The 18,456-nt window shown below is 41.0% G+C and overlaps 1 protein-coding gene across 2 annotated transcripts in view; it reads right to left on the bottom strand.

Moving 5' to 3' along the window:
• Nucleotides 1-17,081, bottom strand: part of carmil2 (capping protein regulator and myosin 1 linker 2) — a 61,098-nt gene extending 44,017 nt beyond the window's left edge. Inside the window, exons 1-15 of one of the 2 annotated variants that reach the window (XM_056387941.1) lie at nucleotides 16,833-17,081; nucleotides 13,371-13,474; nucleotides 12,621-12,671; nucleotides 10,625-10,684; nucleotides 10,417-10,538; nucleotides 9,806-9,903; nucleotides 7,291-7,361; nucleotides 6,310-6,383; nucleotides 6,143-6,218; nucleotides 4,421-4,509; nucleotides 3,645-3,739; nucleotides 2,860-2,946; nucleotides 1,948-2,057; nucleotides 1,473-1,550; nucleotides 623-699 (exon numbers count right to left, since the gene is read on the bottom strand). In XM_056387941.1, coding sequence (XP_056243916.1) covers nucleotides 623-699; nucleotides 1,473-1,550; nucleotides 1,948-2,057; nucleotides 2,860-2,946; nucleotides 3,645-3,739; nucleotides 4,421-4,509; nucleotides 6,143-6,218; nucleotides 6,310-6,383; nucleotides 7,291-7,361; nucleotides 9,806-9,903; nucleotides 10,417-10,538; nucleotides 10,625-10,684; nucleotides 12,621-12,671; nucleotides 13,371-13,474; nucleotides 16,833-16,854 — 1,214 coding nt within the window. In that variant the 5' untranslated portion in view covers nucleotides 16,855-17,081. The remainder of the gene's footprint in view (nucleotides 1-622; nucleotides 700-1,472; nucleotides 1,551-1,947; nucleotides 2,058-2,859; nucleotides 2,947-3,644; nucleotides 3,740-4,420; nucleotides 4,510-6,142; nucleotides 6,219-6,309; nucleotides 6,384-7,290; nucleotides 7,362-9,805; nucleotides 9,904-10,416; nucleotides 10,539-10,624; nucleotides 10,685-12,620; nucleotides 12,672-13,370; nucleotides 13,475-16,832) is intronic. The other variant, XM_056387940.1, reaches the window with a different exon arrangement.
• Nucleotides 17,082-18,456: the final 1,375 nt, after the last annotated feature.

Raw genomic sequence — 18,456 nt, 5'->3', positions numbered from 1 at the left:
GATTCATTTTATGCAAAACTAAGAATGCATGGCAAAATAAACCCCCAAAATTTCACTAATCATGTTTTCTGGGGAGCCCATGTCTTGTTAAGGGGAGCTGAGCTCCCCTGGCTCTCCTGTAGTTTGCACCTTGCCCCTCACCTCACTTTAGTTTACTTGCTTTGTTTCACTCAATTCCAGGATCTCTATGGGATCATGATTATGTTCTTTGATCCCACAGACACTCAACAATTGAGCTGAGACTGCCTGATGCAGCTGTTCGACATGACTTGAGACTAAACCAAAGACATTAAAAAGGTCTGTCCTCAGGTTTTTATTAGTTTCACTCTGGAAAAGAAAAACGGTAAAATATCCCAAAACTCGAGACATGGAGACATTCAGGAAATGTCATTGAAAAGCAACAGTATATACAGAACATGTACTGTGGTACAACACTTAGGTTGACCTAAGTATTGTAGTGATGCATGTTACATGCCAGCTGTGTAAATACTGTATATGTGAGTCTGTCAGTACAACATTATTGACTTCCAGTAGTCTCAGTTATGCTAAGGGGATGTTCACACGTCTTCATTCTCAAAACCAACAGAGAGAAGAACAGTAACATAACGTAAGAGGAGCTGACCTGTGGCTGAACGGGTTCCTGGCCAGGTTCAGGTAAATCATCTTATAACAACACCCAGCCGACAGGGACACAAACAACTGCAATAGAAAGCATGACGTGAGTGTTAGTACAGACTGAGTAATACAGACGTTCACTACACGAGTAATCTGGGCCCTGTATGTTTACAGCCACAGAGGGCCCCTTTCCCCTTTTAATACACCCACTGCCACATTTTACAAATAACTAAATTAACAATAAATACATACTGTACATCTGTGGTAAATATTATTAGTCATCAGTCCGGAAGAGTTTACCATGCATTGAAGAAGGTGCACAAGGTGCATGATGAGGTTTTACATACACAACATTATTTTAATGTCGTCAGAAAAAACCCATCTGACCCCTACACTGGGAAAAGGACGGCTTCACTGGAATTACATTTTGTTTGCAAAATGAAGGCGAGAGGTACAAGCTAAATATATACTAAAGGTAGCCTTATAAAAAGTGTGAACACAGGACTTGAACCTGCTCTCTCTGGGACCATCCCATGGTTACACTACTACGCTTCTGATTCATCACTTTTAGATGGGACTACAGGCGGCATTGTGACATATTTGTTTGAAAATGTGTACTATGCCAATGTATTTCTACACATCTTAAAATAGTATATAATAATATTTTTTACTTTTGATTGACTAATAGTTTCCCCCCGCTTTCAGTCTTTCTACTAAGGCTAACCATGTCCAGGATATATCTCTGTACTAGGCGCAACAGGAAGAGAATCATATCGACCCTTGCCAGCGAGAGGTGAAACCACCCGACCAGATCAGAGGAAAGGAGCGTTCATATGAATGAACGGACTCTCACTGACCGTGTCCAGAGGGCAGTTGGTATCACTGAGGTCCAGATGAGACAGAGAGTTAGTCCTGGACAAGAACTTGAAGAGAAACTGCAACACACACAACCACACACACACACACACACACACACACACACACATACACAGACAGTTGTTATTCACATTATAGTTGTTATGCACAAGTTCGATCCCTGCACATATAGCAGGACTTTCAGCCCAGGAGTTGAACATTGTACAGTCCCTTTAAATATTGTGCACATTTATTTCAGCTGCAGATCATGACATCCACTTTTTTGTAAATAAAACCCTAGATTTGCAAAAACACATTAAGTGAAAAAGATTTTATTTGAAGTGAGAGATGGTTTTGCAGCATTGTGCAGTTTTACACTGATCACGTGTGCAGAATGTACAGTCTGTGCATTGTATATGTCTGTACTAATGTCTCCACATCATCTGACATGAAACAAACACACAGAGAGCAGTGTACCGTGGCCTCTTCAGTAACCAGGCTGCTGGGGTTACCCGACAGATCAAGGTGGGTCAGAGAAGCTGAGAACAGCTGACTGGAGGATAACAGCTGACTCAGACAGCCAAGACCTGGAAACAGACACATCAGACCATCCACAAATAGTCCTCATATCGCAGGAGGAGGACAGTTGGAGAAATAACTGCATTTAGTTTGAAATGACAGTGATTGTTGAAGGAGACAGATCCCAAATACCACAGCTCTTCATTCTGAGAGGGAGGGGCCGGGTGGAGAACTGCAGGACTGAAAAGTGTGAGGAGGAGGAGCTACACGGAAGTGAATGGATCACATAGTTCACTATCCAGTGTTGGACACCCCCCCTCCTCCAAAAACATATGGTTTCTATAGGTGTGTTGGTTTGTGAAGACATTTTGGTCAGTCCTCAAAATTCAAGGGTTGTTTGAGGGTTTAGACTTGGTTTTAAAGAGGACATGAAACATTCTAATTTTACAAGTTTTTATACGTAATAAAGTGTGCTAGAATATATTTTGAAAAAATTTTGGATATAAAACAATTACATTGAGTCTGTCATACGAGCACTGTCACTCATCCTGTCACTGATTACCATATGTACACGTTAGCATGTTCACCGGAACCAACCAAATGACATCAAGCGCTACGCGAGGACAACATGGCGCTACACATGTCAGAAAACTGTCATTTAGATTATTATTATTTTTAATCCAGTTAAACTGACAGGTGTTAAACATGTGAGGATGATTAGAGGGGTCATATGTCTTGTAAATTATGTGAACTTCACTAAGTGTTTCATGTCCTCTTTAAAGTTTGGGTTAGTATTAGGTTTAGGTCTGTGTGTGTGTGTGTGTGTGTGTGTGTGTGTGTGCGTGCGTGTGTGTGTGTGTGTGTGTGTACCTCTTGCAGTCATTGATACCCGTGACAGAGAAAGGTGCTTGAGTCCTTCAGCTAGATTTGCCAACTCCTGACTGAGAGCTATTATACCTTGGAATGAAAACACAACACACACATACACAACATTATTCAGTGGCCATGTTTTATCTTGCCTGACGGTGCCTGCTGTATTATCCGTCTAAGTGCCCTTCTACAATCTTTGTACGGATGGATTAAACTTTTAACTTCAAACTATCTTCATGGCTTGATCCTGTCAGAGGTAGATTTGATTCCTTCACGCTGCTGACAGTCAGAGCTGGAGGCACTTTGTTTTCAGGTTGTCCGTCTGTACGTCCCATTCTCATGAAAATGGGACTTCGTCAAATTTGGCACAACTTGGACTCAAGGATGAACTGATTAGATTTTAGTGGTCAAAGGTCAAAGGTCAAGGTCAGTGCGACCTCACAAAACACTTTAGCCATTGCTCAGCAATTATGACAAAGTTTCACTCAAATGGTTGATATTTTCTCTCTGACTGTGGATAAACAGGGATGTAATCTGACACTAGTGTGAGTGGAGGAGGCAGACAACCACCAGGAGGTGAGTCTAGTTTCTCCTGTTTTTGTAATTTGGGTGAACTGAACCTGAGCTGCTTCAGACTAAAGAACAGCTACACACAGCAGACAAATCTTCACAGACGAAGACATAAACAGTGAAATCTGCAACTTGGGTCAAGATGGAGGAAGGCTTAGAACCACTCTTCTAAATACCATGCTATACCACTCAGATGTGTTATATAAGAAGCCCACCTTTGTCTTCGATTGGATTTCCAGAGAGGTTGATAGAGTGCAGGGTAGAGGAGGTGTGCTCCCGCAGGGCGGCTGCCATTTTTATTGCAAAGTCTCTGCAGCAGAAAAAAAAGTTACTTCTCAATCTCAATCTATACCTCAATTAGATACAGCCTGTTGAAAAATGTAGGTTAAATCTTTCTTAGGCATATGTCCCTTAGTTATACAAGTGTCTGTTGGTCTGTCAGCCATTGTGTACATTCAAATCATCAGCTGACACAAAACAGCTGATTATTGGCCACAGCCCGATATCTGAGGCATTGATTGCAAATCTTCACAGTCATGTTTGAAATGGCAGAACCAGTCAGCTGTGAAGAATCTTGCAACACGTCTGCATTCCTGTGGGTCGCAGGATCAAATGGTGACACAATTTGTTCGTCTTCAGCTTCAATCACAAGAGAACATTGTCTTACTGATTGCAGGCTGTTGGACTGAGGACCGTGCACCACAGTATCATTACATCCCAGTTTTTTTAAACATCTGAGCTCCTCCTCTGTGGCTTGGGTGACCCTGTGCAAAAGCTCTGAATCATCTGTACAACTTCAGATCCCTCTCCAGGGAAAATCTACTTTAACATGATGCACAGACTCAAACAACCAGTCTTAAACTTAAGCATGGGTCACTGAGCAGAATCCCTGAAGAAGTGGAGAGTTGCGTGTTTGCTCAGATACACCTTTGTAAGTCTTCTGTTTGTTTCCTTTGCCTTCCTATGTCTCTGCACTCACACACAAACTCACAGTTTGAGTCCACTGGCCTCCAGGGAGAGCTCCTCCAGACTGGGAGATCTGGACAGCAGGAAAGTCAGCTGCTGCTGGACATCTACGGACTGAAGGGACAAAGACAGAGAGACAGACAGGTCCAAAACAAACGTCTAGTCTGGTATTTTATGATTCAACTGCTCAGGGCAGAGAAATGTTATGACGAATCTCCCAAAGATTCCCAATAAGTTGTCCAGGAATCCTGGACCTAGGAGAGACGTTGCAGGAACCTGGTGGGATGATGCTTCAGTTCCTCCAACCAGAATAACCAAACGGTCGTTTCCTTCAACCCTCTCTTGAAATTGCGCCTCTACGGCAGCAGGTGTACTGGACCTTGGTTGTCATGGTTACAACAAGAAACACATGGACTGTACTGACAGCGGCGTACCTACCTTTGTCACCATGGTTACTTTAATAAAGTATAAGTTGCATAAGTTTGAGAGTTTGAGAGATATAGTATCAGGCAGGCAGGGTCTAAAGAAAGACAGTATCAAGTTGCCCCATATAGTAATGTAGTATATGATGTATATATCCCTATATCAGGAATCATGTTGTCATAAATGTCCCCTGTAAGGGGATATATTACTATCACATAGATACATCCTATGGATATATGAAGATGAGATATATGTTTATATCATATATAAAAAACCCATAGTAAAATTTGTATATGTACATATAGTAAAAATATGATGGATTTTTAAATGGTATAACACGTTGTGACCATATATATAAGTTTTTTACTATTCATTTCTCATTCATTTTAAACACATCTATCTTCCTATTTTGGGAAAGTGGTGTCAGACTTTTGGACTCTACTGTTTATAATATCAACATGTCCTGACAGGCTTTGCATAACATACGTCTACAATCAAGGCATATATACATTAACATTTGTACGGGCTTGACATATTTCAATATATGAAATTGTTCCAATTTCTAATAGGTTTTATATATCATTTTTACACGTGTTTTTATTTTATATGTAAATATATGTCATACATGGAAATTCAATGTATGTACATATATTACATTTGTGTGTTGCAAATGTAATTACGGGAAACAAGGCTCCAAGTGGTTTTTGGGTGTGTCCTGTACTAACAAAAAAGTCAACACAGACATGTATCATCACTGGTCCTTTCCATTCTGCTAATTTATCCTTCCCTCCGTACTCACTACTCCTGCTCTAGTTCGTAACCCAGAAACTGAACCGTCACTCCTGGAGGAACCACACTTGTATCCCTTGTGGAAGTGTGTGAGTTTTACCAGAAAGCAACGCCCCTTTGGTTTCAATCTGTTACTGATTGGTCAGCTGATCTGATGGGTGTTTCTACGTCAGCCAAAAGACGCCTGTTTTCTCCCTCTTTTCGGTCGCTGCCAGAGGATGGAGGAGTGAGGACTGGAGGCAGCAGAAAGTAGCATAACGGAAAATATTCTGATTCTCCATGTAGGTCACACTCAGGTAGCTCCTGAGTTGATGTAAAAGACCTTTTGCATCTTACCTCCCTCCTCTTGATTGGTCATCGCTGTTCGACTGATCTCTTGACCTTCAAACTGATGAAAGTCCTTTGACCCAAATATATCATCATCACACTACTTCATATTGTGTCACCTACTGCACATGGAATAAACTGATTCTCTTTGCATCTAAAGTGCCTCCTCTACTTTTTTTGTCAGCGATCTTTTGAAAAGAGAGTTTACCAGTTTGAGTTCTTTGCAGTAGATCTTGGTGAACCACTGGTTGAAGGACAGAGCAGCCACTGCTAATGCCAAGTCTCTGAGAGCAGAGGAGATGAGAAACAAGGAGGAGGATTTAAACAGGGTGAATGAGCTGTATGAGCTGTAATGAGCTCTGTATAGAATCTCACCTGCTGTCTAAGTGGCTGAAGTCCTGCAGGTTGAACTGTCTCCAGTTGTGGATGTAGTAGATGTTGTCAACATCCTGCGGAAGCAGTTAGCCATGCTTCATTCAGTTATTGTCAAGTAGCTATGAAGTGTCACTTAATTATTTTATGGTGCCTGTGAAGCAAGGGGTTTGCTTTCAACAGCCCTGCCACCCCTCCAAAACAAAGAAGACTTCTTAATGCTGTCAACCAAATGGTTTCTTAAGATAAACATAAAAACTATACACAGTAACAGATGAAAGACTACAAGAAAAGTAACTTTAGGAAATGACTTTTAAATGGAAAAGACTCAAACATGTTTATATTCAGTAGGTCTACCAGTGCTGCAGTTCCCCTTTCCCCCTGATTTAAACCAATTCCACCTTGACCTGCTACAACCGTAAAATGCTGCTAATCCAGTATTAACAATGTAATAGTGTAAAGCTAGTGATGTTAGCTAGCAAGTTTTCATTTTAAATCAATGTGGCTGCTGGCTGTTTAGTTTACTATCTATTACATATGCTCTCTGTGGTAAAGAAGCTCATGATGTCTCATTTTTGGAGGTATGATATCTACAAAGTACAACAGCTGTTGACATGGACTACATGAATTTATGTGAGCTGCAGTTTAGGGAGTCATCTGAAATACTACATTTTCACCCATGCTTGAAGTCTGGACTGAACTTACTGTTGTTAGCACCTTGATCCACTCTCACCTCCTCTGTGTCTGTCAGTAAGTGCGATATTTATACATGACTTGAGCCTGCAGTTAGTCAGCCAATCTAAATCGTAGCCTCTGGGAGGGCACATCGGAATTAACTAATGACTTCACTCCAAACATAGTGTGAATGAGTTCACTCAAATATTGGTAGGGACATGTCCCTAATGTCCATATACAAACCTGTACCCTCGCTGTGAAGTTTGGAACACGGGACATATTAAAGTGGTTTATGTTACAGTGACTTACCCACTGAATCTCCTCTCTGAAGGGCATCTCATTGAAATCACACAGAGCTGCATAGGTATCAGAGAATCCTCCTGAGGAACACACACACACACACACAACACACACACACACACACACACTCTATCTGTCTGCAAATACAATATATTTCTTTTAGATACTAGAGCTTCTGTCCCTGTAACTTTTTAGTCGAAGAACTGTTTGTACATGGGGAAAAAATAAAAACCTGAAGTGTAATGACCTGTTACAGCCTCAGTCTGTGTGATGTAGTTCACCTTGTGATCAAGCAGTATGGGCTTGTCAAGTCAGTGCCGGCCCTGACCAATCTGGTGCTCTAGGCAAGGTTTTAGCTGGCGCCCCCCCCCCCCGGCATCACAGTCTGTTTTTCACAACCAATGTTCATACACTCACACAGAAACTGCACAGCTCTGTCTTTGAGATTATCTGTTCTTTTAGATAGAAAATAATCCACTAAATAAAAACAGTATAAGAAACAAGTGACATAAAATAAATTATAAATACAATATAAATGAGGCATTGAACAAAATAGGATGTTAAAGAAACCAGTGAAGACATTCAAAATTATTGCACAAACAAAAAATATTAACTGCAAATGCAATATGCTTAATGTAGCTGCATGATGTGTTGTACAGCACACATGGGCGAGTTTTGTCTGGTGCTGACAATCCACTAGTGTCTCGCTTTCATATTGACTCGATCCAGCCGCCTGTGTTCATGTCTGCACAGTGTCCCTACCCGAGCGATCAGGTGACCACATGTCTTTGTCTCCATTCGGCAGGTGAATGTAGTACTGACACAGATTTACTCACAGCGTGTCTATATGTAATTTATATATCAGAAATGCTTGAATTTTATTATGTGTGTGTTTAGAACTTTTTATTTAGGGTTGGGGTGGAAAATTTGGAGATTTCACAGAGAAATGCCTCTAAAAATATCTCTTTTCATCTGCTTGACTATATTAATATCAGTTTTGAGACATGTAATGTTCAGATGTTGCAGAGTGGTATAGTAGAGGTTTTGGGCTGGCCCTGTATAATTACAATCCGCTGGGACGCTCAGATCACAACGTCCTTCATTCCAGCAGCTGTCAGACTCCACAACTCCTGCTCTTCCTGACCATGTGCAAACTTGCACTTTTTCATGTACATATCATGTGTGTTGTGTAGATTGTATTTATTAGTGTATATTTGGTATATTTTTGTTGTATATTTCCATAGATGTTTATTCTATAGATGTTTATTTTTCTGCTGTGGTAAATGAATTTCCCAGTTGTGGGATAAATAAAGTTAATCTAATCTAATCTAATCTAATCTAATTCACATGTAGGCTGATGCTCACACCTCTTGATAAATCTCACAAGTGTTAAAAATTGCTTTTGACAAATGAAGAAGATTGAAGATTAGACATGTAGACATCAGCCTCGATGTTACTTGCCAGGAGTAAATGAAGATGGCATGCAGCATGAATGAACACTTTCATTTCAGTTTAGTAACTCTGTGTGACTATTACAAGCAGGGCAAACGTTGGCTGACCAGATGTCAATAAAATGTATGATACAGCCAGCAGGTGAAAACAACACCTGAATACTCATAATGTTAATATTTCCAAATTTCCCTGATGAATTTAAAGTGGGAATAACGTTAACTGACGTTAACTCGAGCTATTTATTGATGAGCAAACCACGTTACTATCTTCCAAAAGTAAGCTAGCAAGTTAACACAGTAACTACCAATGCAATAGCCTGTTCATTTACCCTGGGCACCAGAGAGCTTTGGTCGTTTTGACTTGATGAAAGATACAGCGTCTTTTCTGGGGTCACGTCAGATAACTTGCCCATCCTCCCCAGAGAGCAATATTGAGTGTAATATCTCAAAATAATAGTTGCAATAGTATAAGTAAAGAGTAAAAGTTAAACATTTTCCACCATTTGTGGTGCCCCCTCGAGATGATGGTGGCCCTAGGATTCGCCTATACTGCCTCTGCCACGGGCCGGCACTGGCTCAAGTTATAGGGTCAAAAAAATCTTGAGCTTATAAAGTGATGTTCAGAAATAATTCTAGAGTTTGTGGTTGTAAATCAACATTTTTAAACCTGTGACATAAATCTGCAGAAGAATTTGTACTTTTGTATAAATGGTTTGTATTTGTAAAAAACTTCCTCTTCCCCTCCAGGTTATTTTACAGGTTTACAAAGGTTGATTTACAACTACAAACTGAAATATTTTTTTTACCCTAATTTGAGCCCATACAACAGAGGACATTCTTAAAATTCACCACCAGCTTGTTGTATGAAATGATATTGGCCTACAGTTTATGGATTCAGTTCAAATTAGCTTGAATATGACTTGAAAAAGTGACGAGATAAACAGCTGACCCTCACTTCATAAAGTAAAGGTTAATCTCAAGCTTTATGGCACACTAACACATGGCTTCTTAGTGTCAACACAAACACTGATCAGACATCCAATCACCTACACTGTAACCTGAAAGGCACGTACCACAGGAGCCGGGCTGACTGTTCAGCTGCTCCTCTATCACAGCAGTCAGTGTGAGGAGTCTCTGCTGCATGTCCGGAGGAATCGTCTTTAGCAGCTTCCTGAGGAGGCGAGGAGAAATACACTGTAAGACTAGAGTCTACTGCAGCTGTGTGAGGCGCAGAGCCAAGTGCTAACATCATGTTATCAATTGTACATGACAATGCTAACATGCTGATGTTTAGCACGTATAATGTTCACGGTGTAGTTTAGCATGGTAGCATGCTAACATTTGGTCATTAGCTCTGTTTGGTGAGGAACCAGAGTATTGGACAGACTCAAACTTTGACCTGCTGATTATCTGTTACAATCAAAGTTACTACAACTCATCCCAAGGAAAACATGAATGTGTGTGTCAGATGTTTAAATCCATTCAGTAGTTGAAATATTTCATATTGTTGGTAGAGGAACAACACCTCACTAACACCCTGCAGACTGGCTTTTACTTTTATTTCTCATCTATGTGTAATGTTCACATTTTCACCTGATGGCCTCTTCAAATTCAAACTCTACTTGGAGAACATGAATTCAACTCATTGGTGTGCATTCAGACATCTTTGTTGAGTGAGACTCACCCTGGAGATGAATCAGGGAAGATCCTCTTTAATGAGGCGGTCATGTGACTGACCATGGCCTCAAGATCCTCAACGTGCAGTACATTGAAAGACAAAGTCTGCCTGTCTGTCTCCAACACAATCTGCAACACACACATGACATCATACAGGCTTTATTACTCTCAGCAAAAACACACGAGCCACAGTTTATTCGGAGCTGTTCCTGTACCTGTGTGAGGCTGTGAATGTTGATGGAGCAAATCTCCAGGTAGCTGAAAGTGCTCTCCACCTGTACAGATTGACACACACATATGTCAAAACACACAAGAACATCCTATCCTATACTTGGGTGGAATCTCACTGACCCTAACCTAAACCTAATTTCTACCTTTACATTAAAGCTTCATGGAGTCTAAATGTAGATGTCCATGTGTAGTTTGATTATAGATCAGGTCTAGCTTCTATATTAATACTGTGAAAGTATCAAAGCCTCAGTCCACAGAGAAATGCACACAGCCTGTATTCAGAAACTGAGCCTTAAAACCAGCCGTCAGGACTTCTGGAACTTTGTGATGTCACGCCCACCTGGACCCAACATCCAACCTTGCAGGATTTGGGTTTTTACCTGAAATCTGTTATATTTTTATTGGATCACTCAGAAAACAGTCAGCCAGACAGAAACAGGGAGAAGAGGGAGAAGAGAGGAGAGGAGATGTGAAACTACAGAGATGGTTTTGTGTTCTTAAAGCCACAAATATATCTTCTTATGGATCAACACATCAAATAAAACACAGAAGAAGAGGAAAATATGGAGCTTTAAATCTAAGTTTGAACCTTCAAACAAGGGAAGTAGTGAGTTTAAAACTGAAACTGGTTTAAAACTGAAATTAGCCCTCACAAAGATGACAATGGCTTAAGAGCCATTAAAACAGAACCATGAAATCAATCAGTGTCATCACAGTTTTAAAGCTGCTATTTGTAGGTTTTGCTATTGCTACATAGCCAACGTTAGTCTTGCCAAGAGCTTCATCCGTTGTTACATTTACATTCATAATAAAAGGTTTGAACAGGTCCCCGGAGCAGGACTACTTCTTCAGGGCAGACTGGACACTACAATGACTTGGTATCGGAAAGGGACGAGACAGCCAACTGAGCTGGGGATAGCTAGTCAGCATGCTATCTTCAGTAGTGGAAAAGAAGTGATAGAAATAAGCCACGTTTTCCACCGCAGGAACCAGGGTCTAAATTTAGTTCCGGGGTAATTGATCGACCCCCAAAAAGCTACCTGGTCGGGGGGTAGTACTTTCCAAAGGTTCAGGAACTTTGGGGGGTGTGGTCTGCAGTGCTGAACAATTCTGACTGGTGGAGTCCTCACTGTATTTTATTTCAACCGCGATGTTTAAAAGTCAGCAGCGAGCAAGCGAGCAAACACATTTTCCACAGCGCAAAACAAGTCCGGGAGAAGATAAAAAAACTGAAACAGGACTTCAGAAAAAACTAAAGGACCACAACAACAGGAGTGGCTGAGGATGCCACGCGTCACGTATCATACGGGATCATCCTGTATTTGAAAATCCTGTATTGAATGAATACGGGATGCAATTTTTCCCGTATGTTCGTTCATGTTATGTCCTCAAAGTGCTGTGAATAATGTAATGTCAAGTAATCATTTTACATAATCTTCCCGGGACTTTAGGCCGCGGTGGAAACGCAGACAACAATGGAACCTTTTAGTTCCTGAAGAGACGTACCTGGAACTTTTTGGTTGAAACGCGGCTATAGAAACAAAAAAAGAGGGTTGCTTTCCACCTCTGAGACAGCTCTTGGTGAGTGAAGTAACGAAGTTTGATACTGAACCTCAACATTTTATTCTAGACTGGTACGTAAACAGCTATTCATGCTAACACTGGCTATGTAGCAATAGCAAAAGTTACAAATACCTCCTTTAAAATGTCCGTAAATTAGTTTTCTCCACTGAATGACTGTTTGAAGCTTGAAGATAGAAAACTGGTGAACATTTCACATAAAAGCATAAGTTTGAGAAGATTCCAGATGACATCCCAACAACCCCCGTCTCACAGTCCCTCAGTGTTGTCTGGTCACACATTAGATGATTGGGTCAGAACGAACAGTTGAACAGGACCAGGGAGACAAGTCATTTCAAACCTTCAGATGTCGAGTTAGTTTGGTTTAGAACATGTTTTAACATTTGTGTTGGGGTTTACCCTGACAGGCTGCTTGTTTATAACCAGGTAACCTCTCCACAGAGTCAGGACCTAAGACAGAGAGACAGGATTAAGGAGAGAAACGAGACAATAGTTGTGGGATTGACACACCAGTAGCTCCCCTGATAGGAACAACATGGTTGTTGCATGTTGGGTTTGATGCACAGTGTTGGAACAGGGTCATTATTTCACCGTTTGTGGTAATTTGACGTTTTAAAATGAGACGTGACTCAGGGCCCCTCAACAAGTCAGATCAGCACCTAAAAGCCTTGAATTGTATTTTATATCAACATTTTTCTGGACAGAATTAAAGAAAAATAATAAAATAATAATAAACTTCATAATCCAGCTTTGCCTCAGCATTTAGTATACAGATACAAGACTGATTAAACAGGACAGGAGTATGATACAAAACTGTGGGCAACAGTCATTCACACACACACACATACACGCACGCACACACACGCACACACACACACACACACACACACACACACACACACACACGATTATCTATTTATCTGATATCAAAAACAAACACAACACAAGGTTAACATCAAGGCAGCACTGATGCTGCCATGTCAATAAGTATCGGAATATGTCAGCTGTTTCACATAATGAGAGACTGACCAGCTCTGTCACTGTTATGATTCATGCTCATTTGATCCAAAGATATCCTGTCCTATAAAAACTGTCAGCCTGTCCTGGTTACAGTCAACACAGTAAAGACAGTTATAGTCAGTCACTCACCACAAACCTGTTTGCCGACCTCCCACATGGTGGACCGGAGTGGTTCAGAACCACAGGCGTCACCAGACACACTCTGTGAGGCCTCAGCAGCTCTGAGATCTGATCTGTTCACACACACACACACACACAGCAGCAGTGTCACCTCCAGGCCGACTGAACCCAGGTACTGTACCTGTCATGATGACTACAGCTGGACCTTCACCATCATCACGTGACTAACCTTACCGCATTCATACTAGACACAGTTCATCATTGAGAAATACATTTCAGGGGCCAGCATTGTTGTATTTTCATGAGATTGAAGTTGACATTATCATGAGTTTGATGCCTCTAAAATAAATTGAACTTCTCTTTTTATGGACAAACATGTAAATGACAACAAAAACAACAAACAGTTATAGAGACGTACAAATGAAAAGAATATATGGATAGTAGGTGCCTATGATATAAACATTTACATTGTTCTGGCCATCAGGTGACAAGGAAGCCACATTACCCATCACCCATCAGGAAACACGCCCAAGACTGTCAGTTGTAAACTGCCCAAATTTCACCTTCTTTTTTTTTTTTTTGATTTTGAAGTCATTTGAAGACACAGTTAAAGTCTTGACTTGTTACACCCTGTGCGTAAGCTCCATACAGGGGTCTTTAATGCCATGAAAAGAAATCACAGAGCTGATAGATTTAACAGATAAATATCACTACCACTCTCAACCTCATGATGAAGTTTATTTCTATTTCAGTGGACTGTATCTTCAGATGCTGTTTGTTTCTCATATGCACTGAATTTAAATTCATTCAGTCGTGTTTCATCTTTAAAGCTCCATATAGTCTAAAGGCAGATGTCCATGTTTTGTGTGATTATAGATCAGCTCTAGCTTCTATATTAATACTGTGAAAGTATCAAAGCCTCAGTCCACAGAGAAATGCACACAGCCTGTATTCAGAAACTGAGCCTTAAAACCAGCCGTCAGGACTTCTGGGACTTTGTGATGTCACAATAAAGCAGTCACACACACACACACACACACACACACACACACAAACACAAACACAAACACACACACTGAGATGGTTTTTGGTTTAAAACCACAAATATATCGTCTTATTCAAATAAAACACAGAAGAAGAGGGAATTCCTGACAAACACTATACATTAATGAACACTTCCTGTCCACTGTCCTTACATCTGCTCATCAATACATTATAGTACCTTATAAACCATTTACTAAATGTGTGTATAAATGATAAATTCCATCAAGTGGCTGCAGCTTCTCCCTCTCTCTCTCTCTCTCTCTCTCTCTCTCTCTCTCTCTCTCTCTCTCTCTCTCTCTCTGTATTGAAGGTCAAATTTTTGAAACATTTTGCTCCTGCTCTTCTTCATAAATTCTTCTGGCCATTTTATTGATATATCAGCAACAAAACAACAACAGCTTAAGTTCAAAGAATCCTGTGGTGTTTGAACTCTTCCCCCTTTCAACAGTTTTAACAAACCACAGTTTGAGTCATGTTTCCTTCTTATTGTCAGTTAGAGTCACTGACTGTCACAGTGGAAACACAGCTGTTAGCCGAAGTCAGGGAAGCCACACTTTAGGCATAAAATGACTTTTGTGTAACTGATTCACTAAGATTTGACCTTTTTAACAGCAAAGCTGAGCCTTGCTCTTCTCTGTACAACAGTTGAGTGATGTTTGTGAAGTCAGGTCTCTCTCTAATTAACACATGTGATGCAGTATGAATTATCTACATATCTACTCTACGAGTGGGTCCTCCACAGTTTTATTTTGAAGATTTTCCATAGTTACAGAGCATTCAGAAAGTTTTCAGAAGCCTTCACTTCACAGTTTATGTTGCAGTCTCATGCTAACATTGTTTACATTCATTTCTCCCTCATCAGTCTACATGCAGTACATCATGATGACAAGTGAAAACAGAAGTTTAGAAATGCTGTTTTTATTAAGAAGGAGAAACTGAAATATCATATTGACAGAAGTATTCAGACACTTTACTCAGGACTCAGTTGATGTCTTCTTGGGTCTGATCCAACAAGCTTTTCACACTGTTCTTCCCTGCAGATCCTCTCAGCTCTGTCAGGTTGTTAAGGACTTCAGTGGACAGATGTTCTCAGGTCTCTGCAGATGTTGGATTGGGTTCCGGTCAGGATATTGACAGAGTTGTCTCTAAGCCACTCTTGTGTTGTCTCAGCTGTGTGCTGAGGGTCATTGTCCTGTTGGAAGGTGAACCTTCAGCCTGGTCTGAGGTCCTGAGTCTCCCTGTCCCCCACAGCCTGATGCTGCCTCCACCATGCTTCACCATTGGGATGGTGTTCAGGTGATGAGCGGTGTCTGGTTTCCTCCAGACATGACTCTGAGACCTGAGACCAAACAGTTCAGGCGTCGTCTCATCAGACCAGAGAATCTGGTTTCTTTCAGTCTCACAGTCCTTTAGCTGCTTCTTTACAAACTGTCACTGAGGAGAAGCTTCGTCTGGACTTCCTGACATAAAGGCCAGATCAGTGATGGCCGTCCTTCTGGAGGTTTCTCTGGAGCTCAGAGTGACCATCTCTCTCCCTGATATCTCAGTTAGTCCAGGTCCAGCTCTAGAAGAGTCCTGGTTGTTCCAGACTTCTTCATGTGAGAATGATGGAGACCACTGTTCTTCTCAGGAACCTTCAGTGCAGCAGAAATGTTTTTGAGCCTCAACACAGTCCTGTCTCTGAGCTCTGCAGCAGTTCCTTCCTCTTCATGGTTTCTGCTCTGATCTGCATTGTCAACTGTGAGACCTGATATAGACAGGTGTGTGTCTTTCACATCATGGCCAATCAGCTGAGTTTACCAGGTGGACTCCAGTCAAGGTGTAGAAACAGAGATGATCAGGAGGAACCTGAGCTTAACTTCAAGAGTCATAGCAAAGTGTCTGAAAACTTATGTCAGTGTGATATCTCAGTTTTTACTTTTTAATTCATTTGCAAAAATGTTTAAATTCCGTTTTCACCTTGTCACCATGGAGGACTGATGAGGGAAAAATGGTTTTAGCATAAAACAGCAACATAACAAAATGAGACAAAGTGAAGGCGTCTGGATGAACCGAAGGTGGAAATGTCAGATGATTTCCAGGATACGAACCTTTAACATGTTTTATACCATGAAATACAAAACAAACACCACATCTTTCTAATATTAGCCTCACTCATACACATAGGGAGGCCGAAATATTAGAAACACCTGATGGTATAAGGCAATACAACTCGACAGCATCACGTATTACAACGAGTTGAGTCATCACCTCTCTACAACTGTTGCAACACAAACTGAACATCAACCTTCAGGAAGGAGGATTTATTATTGACTGCAAATAAAGTGGAAATATATGTGATTTGTAGCACACGGGGTAAAACACACGGGCACAGTCTTTTAAAAGCCATTTGTTTTTAGTTTAGCTGTTGAAGTTAGTTCATCTTACCTTGCAGGTTCTGAGAGTCCATCCTGTTGACTTCAGTACAGTGTTGGTGGAAAGACGCACAAAGAGTGGAGCTGTGATCATCCACTGCTCCTCCAGCTTCCCACCACCTTACAATCAACTACACCGACTGCCAAGTGTTTTACACCACACTGTCAATACAATAGGAAAGAAATCATGGAAGGAAATATGGACTTCAATATGCCATTAACAACAAAAACAAACAAACAAAAAAATAAATCTTATCGGAGTAAGACAATCAGAATAAATCATCCAGAGCTGAAGAGCAGAGACCAGAGGAGGAAGGTGTCGCTACGTGATACTGAAGGTGTGGACACACACAAATACACACACACACACACACACACGCACACGCACACGCACACGCACAGACACACACGCACACACACACGCACACACACACACAAGATTTCTTTCAGATAGATGCTGTGTGCATATAACCCACTTTCTCTTCTCCACCCGTGCATGCACACGTCACATTTTCTTGCTTATTGTGCACACTTTTTCTGCTACTGAACTTCGACACACACTCACATACATACACATCCTGTTCCACCCTGTGAGTCACTATCATAGTGAAGGTAGAGGAGAGTGAACAGGCAGGAACCCAGTTCTAACCTCCCACACTGAGAAACTCACCACAGTCAGGAAATCTGCAGTTTCACAAAGTTGAGCTTCAAACTGAGTAAAACCTACGAGATGTGTCGGAGCACTGAGGGGCGACAGTGGCCAGGAGGAACATGGTGACAAGCAGAAATGCAAGAGAGCATCAAGGTCGTTGAACTACATATGAGAAAGTCTAATCTTTAAGACTGACAGCAGGTGTTTGTACTGTGGTACAGCTAGTGCAAGGATGCCTGTTTAACCTTCACCACCAGGGGGCACCACAACATCCATCAAAATGACTCCAACATACATTTCATGCATTTTGACGGCAGCACTCATGGACAAAGTGTTTTATACCACAATCTAAATATCCTCCATTAGGGGAGACCGGGGATGGTTGTAACAGTTTTGACATTTCTGTCTGTTTCTGCATTCAAAGTTTAATACAAACTAGTTTCATGTGTCTGCTGTTAAATGCTGTAGCTGTTATCTCTGCTACACAAACAGAACATGTCTGTGGTTTAGTTTCAAACACAAGGAGTGAAATGTTACAATTCGCCCATTAGTCCAGGTTAGTTGTAACATTCACTGAGGTGAAATGAAACATTATGACAAAAACTTGATATTGAAGCTTTTTATTTAACACTTAAATAACTTTATAACATAATTGGTGTGTGTGTGTGTGTGTGTGTGTGTGTGTGTGTGTGTGTGTGTGTGTGTGTGTGTGCATGTGAGAGAGAGCCCAGTACGTTACTTACTGTCAGCCATAATACTGATAAAACATTTGAACATAATAAAACTGACCAAAGTGTGCACATGTTCACCAGCTTTAACAACTTAACATTTGTGTTTGTGTGTCTGTGTGTGTCTATTTGTTTCCGTGTGTGTGTTTGTGTGTGAATTGTTGTTACAACTAACCCAGACTCTTGTAGCCATAAACTAGCTTAACTTACAGCTAACAGCTAAAACATTAGCACTGACAACTAGCATGAAAAAAATC

The sequence above is a fragment of the Seriola aureovittata genome, chromosome 10 (assembly GCF_021018895.1).
Source record: "Seriola aureovittata isolate HTS-2021-v1 ecotype China chromosome 10, ASM2101889v1, whole genome shotgun sequence".
NCBI lineage: Eukaryota > Metazoa > Chordata > Actinopteri > Carangiformes > Carangidae > Seriola > Seriola aureovittata.
This window is presented reverse-complemented; position numbering and strand designations above follow the sequence as displayed.